The sequence below is a fragment of the Arachis stenosperma genome, chromosome 8, assembly GCF_014773155.1.
Source record: "Arachis stenosperma cultivar V10309 chromosome 8, arast.V10309.gnm1.PFL2, whole genome shotgun sequence".
NCBI classification, from domain to species: Eukaryota; Viridiplantae; Streptophyta; class Magnoliopsida; order Fabales; family Fabaceae; genus Arachis; species Arachis stenosperma.
In genome coordinates, this window is record NC_080384.1 from 16,883,742 (window position 1) to 16,892,040 (window position 8,299).

An 8,299-nucleotide genomic window follows, 5' to 3' on the forward strand; every position below is an offset into this window, starting at 1 on the left:
ATGTAAAAATAGCAGCAGCAGCATGTGGAAGGAAGCCACTGACAAGAGCTGCTGCTACTGGAAATATTGCAAGAACAACTGGTAAAGAAAAACAGCGCAAGACAGCCTTTGTTGCTTTGTCTAGTTCAGAAGGATCCTCAGACAGCCATGACAGTGACGATAGTTCAGAGGATGAAGCATATAGGCCTGGTGGTGATGAAGTGTCCAGTGAAGAAGACTTGCCTCCGAATAGGTCAGCAGGAAAGATTAATGTGAAATTGAGAAGTAAGCTAGGGAAGAAACTTACAAAAGGAAAGAAGTTTGTTATGGTTGAAGAAGATGGTCTTGTTTGTGCAAACTCAGATTCTGAGGATGATGAAATCATTTTTGGACCGATTCCTAAGTTTGGATCATCAGTTGCTCCTTATCATGATGTGCAGGATGATTGATAAACCCCATTTGTAGGGTTTATCTTGTATTGATTTTAGGGGATTTTATAACCTTTTACCCACATTTATCCAATGAAATAGCATGGTTTTATAACTTCTCCTTTAATTGTGCTTAAGAGTGAAAACATGCTTTTTAGGTCTTAAAATAGCTAAATCTAATTCTCCTTGATTCCATTAGATGCCTTGATATGTTTGTTAAGTGATTTAAGGTTTAGGAGGCAAAGATTGGATCAAGGGAATGAAGAAAGAAGCATGAAAAGTTGGAGAACTCATGAAGAAATGAAAGAACCGGAAAGCTGTCAAGCCGACTTCTTCGCACTTAAATGACCATAACTTGAGCTACTGAGGTTCAAATAATGCGGTTCCAGTTGGGTTAGAAAGCTAACATCCGGGGCTTCGAAACGATATAAGATTTGTCATAGTTGCTACACGTATGGTGGCGCGCACGTGCAAAGTACGCGCACGCGCCGTTGCTGCCACCTGGTTCACTTAAAGCAAAACGTGGCCAGCGAATTCTAAAGCCTTGTGGGCCCAATCCAACTCATTTCTGATGCTATTTAACCCAAGGAGTGAAGAGGGAAACATATGTTAGTTACCATTAGTCATAGTTTAGTTTTAGAAGTAGTTTCTAGAGAGAGAAGCTCTCACTTCTCTCTAGGATTAGGATTAGGTTTAGTTCTTAGATCTAGGTTTTAATCTTTGCCTTCTTCTACTTCTACCTTTCAATTCTTTGTTGCTACATTCATCTTCTTCTATTCTTTTGTTGTAATTTCCTTTATGTTGTTCTTATATTTTGTTGTAGATCTAGTATTGTTCCTTCCATTTTCCTTCAATTAAATAAGAGGTAATTCATAATAATTGTTCTTCTTTGCTTTTCTATTGTTGATCTCTTGCCTTTGTAGTTATGTCTCTCTTTAATTCTTTCAATTTATGTTGTTTACTTTTATTGCCTTTTATGTGTTTGTTGAAATGCCTCTTCTAGATATAGTATAGATTTTTTTTCCTCTTGGCCTAGGTGGAGTAATTAGTGACACTTGAGTTATCTAATTCCTTTGTTGATTGGTAATTGGAGAGATTGCTAATTGGTTTGGAGTGCACTAAAGCTAGTCTTTCCTTGGGAGTTGGCTAGGACTGGTGGCTCAAGTCAATTCATCCACTTGACTTTCCTTTATTTAGTAAGGGTTAACTAAGTGGTAGCAATGAACAATTCTCATCACAATTGAGAAGGATAACTAGGATAGGACTTCTAATTTTCATACCTTACCAAGAGCCTTTTATAGTTGTTAGTTTATTTTCATTGCCATTTACTTTTCATGCTTCTTATCCAAAACCCCAAAATAACTCACAACCAATAACAAGACACTTTATTGTAATTCCTAGGGAGAACGACCCGAGGTCCAATACTTCGGTTTATAAATTTTAGGGGTTTGTACTAGTGACAAACAACTTTTTGTATGAAAGGATTATTGCTGGTTTAGAGACTATACTTCGACGAGATTTTATTTGAGAAATTTTAAACCGTCAAAAATCTAATTTCAATGATCCTTATAATGACTCTGATGGTGGAGACTCATGGCACTCGGAAGAAATGAAGACTCCTCCAAACTCTGAGAATGAGTTAGAGGAAGTTGATTCAGATGACGTATTCCCTGCATTTAGAGAAGGAGGGAGGTTTGGAGAGCTTAGGCTAGAGGTTGGAATGACTTTCACTACAAAAATGGAGTTTAAAGAGGCTGTGCGTGAATATTGCATACAAGAGGGTAGAAGGATTTGGTTTAAGAAGAACGATAACGTGAGGATGAGAGCTGTGTGTAAGGATGCGAGCTGTGGCTGGCTTATGTATGCCTCTAACAATACTAAGAACAAATGCTGGCAGATCAAGACATTCATGGATGACCACACATGTGCAAGAGAGACCAAAAATAGACTAGCTAATAGGAAGTGGCTAGCCTGCAAATTGGTGAAGAAACTAAGAAAATATCCGAATCTGAGACACTCCGAGGCTGCACAATATTTTAAGACTAAATGTGATCTGGAACTAAACAAGTCTTCACTAACCATGGCCTTAGGAGATGCTAGATCTGTTGTGTACGGTGATGCAGCTGCCCAATATGGTATGGTGAGAGATTATGGGCTGACACTACTGAAGAGCAATCCAGGATCCACTGTCACAGTTGGGGTTATACCTCAGCCCAACCCTGATGATGATCCAATTTTTGAGAAGATGTATGTCTATTTGGAGGGATGTAAAAAAGGATTTCTGGCTGGTTGCAGACCCCTCATAGGCTTGGATGGGGCTTTTCTGAAGACCTAGCATGGTGGTCAGATATTGTCTGCAATTGGCCAAGACGCAAACAATCATATATATGTTATTGCCTATGCAATTGTCCCTGTTGAGAACACTGAAAACTGGAGATGGTTCTTGGAATTACTCCATCAAGACCTGGGGGATTATAAGAAGAACAAGCTCTGTTTTATCTCAGATATGCAGAAGGTATGCAATATTTATAGGTTGTCACTTAAAATGATGTTTACACACTGGGCTGCTGATTATATATGCTGAATTAATCTATTGTGACTTAAAATGATGTTTATACACTGGTTGTGACTTAATAGTTCTTAGTTATAACAAGTCACTTGTTGTTACTTATTAGTTACCTATTAGCTCTGTTTCAACATGATGATAATAACACATGGCTGCTGTCTATAGTTGCTGAATTAATCTATTGTGACTTATTTATACAGTGGTTATGACTTAAGAATTCTAAGTTATTTAGTGTCAACCTATCTATTGTAGTTATCTATCTGATGTTAATACACTGGGCTGCTGTCTATATATGCAGAATTAATCCTGGACTGATTATATGCTGCATAATGTTCTGTCAATCTGTTCTTACTCATTTATCATATTCTGCATAATGTTCTGTAATAGTGTTGTGTAGGGACTAGTTTGATGTCACTTACATAAGTGTAGGGACTAGTTTGATGTCACTTGAACAAGTCTAGGGACTATTTTGATGTCACTTATATAACTGTAGGGACATATTTGCTGCCTGATAACAACTATCTGACCCCTTCTTTGGTATCTGAAACAGGGCCTTATAAATGCAGTTAAGGAGGTTTTTCCAGATGTGCATCATAGATTCTGTGTTTGGCATTTGTGGAAGAACTTCAACAAGCAATGGAAGGATTTCCAGCTTAGAGGGCTACTCTGGGATTGTGCAAGGTGTACTAGCCAAGATGGCTTCCTTGATATCATCAAAAAGATTGAAAGGGTTAATAAGGAAGCCTGGGAGTATTTGAACAAGTGGCCTAGAGACTCTTGGAGCCGGGCATTCTTCAGTAACGCACCTAAAATAAATAACATCTGCAACAATGCCTGTGAAGTCTTCAACTCCAGGATCAAAGATGCTAGAGCTAAGCCTATTATCACACTCTTGAAAGAAGTCAGAATGTATGCAATGAGGTCGATAGCTAGGAACAAGGTGAAGCTGAATTCGAACATTGGAGTTCTACCTCCTATACAACGCAGGAGGTTAGAAAAGATACGGAAGGAATCAAAAAATTGGGTCCCGATGTGGTTTGGTGACGCAGATTATGAGAAGTTCGAAGTACATGGCTGGCCAACCAACATGGTTGTGGACTTGGGAAAGAGGCTCTGCACATGTGGTTTCTGGCAATTGAGTGGTAATGTTTTTTAAATTCATTGTCTTAGTCTTATTATCATTATCAACCTTTGTTGTAGGCTTACTGTTGTTGTCTTCGTTGTTGTGTGAATGTTGTTTAGGGATGCCATGTGTGCATGCGTGTGCTGCACTGGCAAGGGATGGTAAGAGACCAGAGGACTACTGTCACCAGTGGTTGACCATGGAAGCATATAACAACACATATGCCTTCCATATCAATCCAATTCCAGGTCAAGCACTATGGGAAAAGTCACCATATAACAGACCACAAGCACCAAAATTTAGAAACAAGCCCGGACCACTCAAGAAAAAAAGAAGAAAATATGCTGATGAAGAGCCAAGTGACAGTAAGAAGTTGAAGACGAAGATGAAAAGAATATATAAAAAAGGTCGATGTCGTTGTTGTGGCGAAGCAGAACACACGAGAAGGAACTGTCCAAAGAGGGCTGCTGCCGAAGAGGCTGCTGCTGCAGAGGCTGCCGCTGCAGAGGCTGCCGCTGCACAACCCACTGCTGCTAATGGTGGTGAAGGTCAGCCCAACTCTGCTGCCCCTGTCTCAGAAGCCCCAACCGAAATTAATTTTGACCAAAGTCAACCACCCTCGAAAGCAACTGATAACTCTTAACAGGTTCACGAGCTTATATGATTTTAAATTTATCATACTCACATCCTTACCTAGTTTACTAACTATGTTACATTTTTTGGCTGATAGGTTCTACCCTCACCTGTTAGGCCGCCAAAGCTCCCTTTAAAAAGAAAGTTAGCCAAGGGTTGTGAAAAACCAGCTTCAGGAAGTAGCAATCCACCAGTAACCACCTCACCTGCTGCTACCCCACCAGGAAGTAGTTATACATCAAGGAATCCCGCACCTAACCCTATGCAAGGTGCAACACAGGAAACTGCTACAAGGCTTGCAAATTTCATGAAATTTGTGCCCAATCCTTGATTCAAGGCACCCAGACACAAAAAATGAAGATTAGGATGATTATGTTTAGGGAAAGCAGACTGTTTTTTTGTATCTATTTTGCTGATGTTGTTTACAATGCTTAAAACATTGTCCCAGTGTTGGGGATTTTAGGGAAAGCATGCTGCTTTTTTGTATCTATTTTGCTGATGTTGTTTACAATGCCTAAAACATTGTCCCAGTGTTGGGAATTTTAGGAAAAGCAGGCTGTTTTTTTGTATCTATTTTGCTGGAGTTTTGGCTCTATAATGCCTTTTTTGAATCAAACATTACCAATATGAATATGAATTATGAATTATGATTTTATTCAATTGAGTTTTCTCAGCCTTTTCTTTATATATTATCCTCTGTTACAAATCTAAGACTAGTTCAAGTGCTATCCATTTCTATTTCATTGAAAAGAAGTCCAGGAACAGAAGTATGCATATAATCAAACACCTTAATTTTCATTTCTTTCAAACAAAAGGATAGGAACAACTACATGAACAAGGAATGCATATAACATGCATGTCATTTATTTTTTGCTAGATACAGTTGACCCTGCTGTCTATTCAACTTTAATAGAAGAACACCAATTACAATCAGCAGCATGAACACAAACATCAAAATTCTCTCCATTTTTAGAACCCTAATTTCAGCTTCTAATTTACCAAATTTCCAAGCCATCTTCATCTTCCATTCTTCATCATCAACTGAATGTCTTGTTCTATCATCACATGGCATGGTATCTTCTAAAACTTTATCAACCCATAAAAACAATCCACACCATTTCTTCCCAACGGTATGCACATCAAAGAAAATTCAATCAGCAAAATTTATATCCTCCAATACAGCATTCAACAACAACAACACTTACATTGTAGTTTGGGCAACCCAGGAACGGTCTCCCTGGATTAGAATCTGTCCCTGACCACTGGAGCACCGGTCTCGACCCGCAGGCACACCATTCTGGCAAACGAGCTTTTCTGTTTCTGTTCATTCTCCTCATGATGCTTCCAAATGATTGTGCGTTGTTCGAGCTCCCGGCTGCATTGCTCATGGTAGCCATAACTGGCGGGTTTCAGAGAGGGAAAAGAGAAAAACACAGCTCCAACGAGAAGAGAACAGAGTGAACAATGTGGCCTTCAAAATTGGGGATTAGGGTTTTAACTAACCCTGAGGGACCAAATTGAGTCGGAAGAGTTTACTCTGCCACATCAGCTAGCCGTTGTGAGTCCCACGTGTCACCAACGCTGCCAGCTAAGCTTTCTGGTTGCGCCACGTGTGCTGAAATGGCCGGAAGAACCACTTTGAGTCCCGAGTGCAAGTTCGGGGATAACTCTGAGGAACTTTTAAGTTCAGGGACTACTATGAGGCTCGAGTGCAACTTCAAGGACTACATTGAGGCTTATCTCAGTGAGATCCAGCAACAGATCTCATCGGAAGAACCTTTTTTTATTTTCTATTCCATCAGCTCTGGTTTCCTTGTGTCTGTGGAATGGAGCTGTACGGGCGATCCAGCGAGGGTTCCCGATCTGATCAATGGACAGAGTGGATCGGAATTTGACTCAAAGGTATGATATTATGTTAGATTTGATAAAATGCTCCAACTGCTCTATTTTTTTTTCATTTTTTGTTCATAAAATAAAATATGAAAATCGTTTTCTTTTTTTCCAATGTTTGTGGTTTTTTGCGATTGTAATTTGTCTTATAGGAGAATGTGGGGTGTTGTGAAGTGTGTGTGATCCTGATTTTGAAGAATACAGAGGTTGTGTGGTAAATGAGATTGGGTGCTGCAGAGGAATTTTATCCCCAAAGACCTGGTGAGGCTTATTGTATCTACTATTTGAGGACTGGATTCTGTGGCTATGGTTCTCGCTACCGTTTCAACCATTCCTGTGACCGGGCCGATGTAAAATTTATAGTTCGTTTGATTTTTAAGTTTGTGGAGGATTTTTTGTTGTGGTATTTTTGTGTTTGATGTGATCATCGGTCTTTCTTAGTGTAGAAAATGAAGAACCTTTTTCATTTTCTATTCCATCAGATCCGGTTTCATTGTGTCCGCCCAATGGATCAGTACGGCCGATTGAGCGAGGGTTTCTGGTCTGATCCAGCCAGTGTTGAGGTTATTGAATCAAATGTCTTTTTGTTTGATGGGGTTTTCCTTGAATCACTATTCTTTTTAATCAATTGAAATATGAGATTCATATATTCGCAGTGGTCTAATGATTTCGTGATATGTGAATGTTTCAGGCTGTTGGTGTTGTTGCTAGGGCTAGAGGATAAGAGTTCCTGGAGCCAATTGGCTAGCCTTTGTGCCAGGTGCTTAATATGGTTCTGGTTATACTTTTGATATGTGTTAATATTCCCTTTGACAATTGATTCCTGTGATACTTTGTTTTATATATGAAAGGATGTGTTCTGTGGTAATCTATAATTCTATTGTATGTGTGTAGTTTGGAATAATCTTGAATTTTTATTTTGACTCATATTTGTAGTTTGAAATTCTTTTTGTGTGTTGATTACTAGGTTTACTTGATCCAGATTCCTAAACAGGTAGAGTATATTGATTCTATTTGTTCCTTTAAAATGATATAGTTATCACTTACACTTCTAACCTGGTTGACAAATTCTGACCCGAGATCTCAACCGGTGTCTCCCTGATGTACGGATTTTCTCTATTCCTGCTTCTGAATTTTTTATCTTTTTGATTTGGGGTTTTCAGTTGCGTTTTCTTTGCCCAGGGTTTGAGCTATTTTATTTTATAAAAGTTAAATTATATTAAGACTAATAATTATCAGTTGTATCCTGATTCCATTGAATGGGTTTTGTTTCTGATGATAGTTGCTAATTCATTTAGTTCTATTTGTGTTTGAATTCTGTACGTTGTCAGTTTTCTATTTCTCTAATAAGTTGATGTTGTGCTTTATAAACTGATAGAGTGATAGAATCATAAATTCTCTTTGCAAAACTCATTAAATTTTTTGTGGAAGATTTTTCGTTTAGCACAAAGCTGTTGAGTGATGTTTGTTGTTTTATAATGCTTCAGGTGTTTTTGTCTCTTTCATTTGATGAAGATCTTGGGATGTCTAAGAAGAAAGACGAAAGAGAAGTACATATGAATTAATCGCTAAGACAAAAGAGAAGGTAATTTTTATTTATAAATCACTTATTATATAATATGTTTGTGTATTTGTATTACAGGGAGTCACCATTAATTCTTGGATTGATAGGGTGTGACA

General features: G+C 38.5%; 1 protein-coding gene across 1 annotated transcript; it reads left to right on the top strand.

Annotated features, from left to right (window-relative positions):
* Positions 1-2,016: 2,016 nt before the first annotated feature.
* LOC130945477 (uncharacterized) lies at positions 2,017-5,060 on the top strand. The gene is made up of 5 exons (XM_057874188.1): positions 2,017-2,658; positions 2,755-2,922; positions 3,524-4,115; positions 4,216-4,667; positions 4,827-5,060. Exons 1-5 carry the CDS (start codon positions 2,017-2,019, stop codon positions 5,058-5,060), a joined length of 2,088 nt encoding a protein of 695 aa, XP_057730171.1.
* Positions 5,061-8,299: the final 3,239 nt, after the last annotated feature.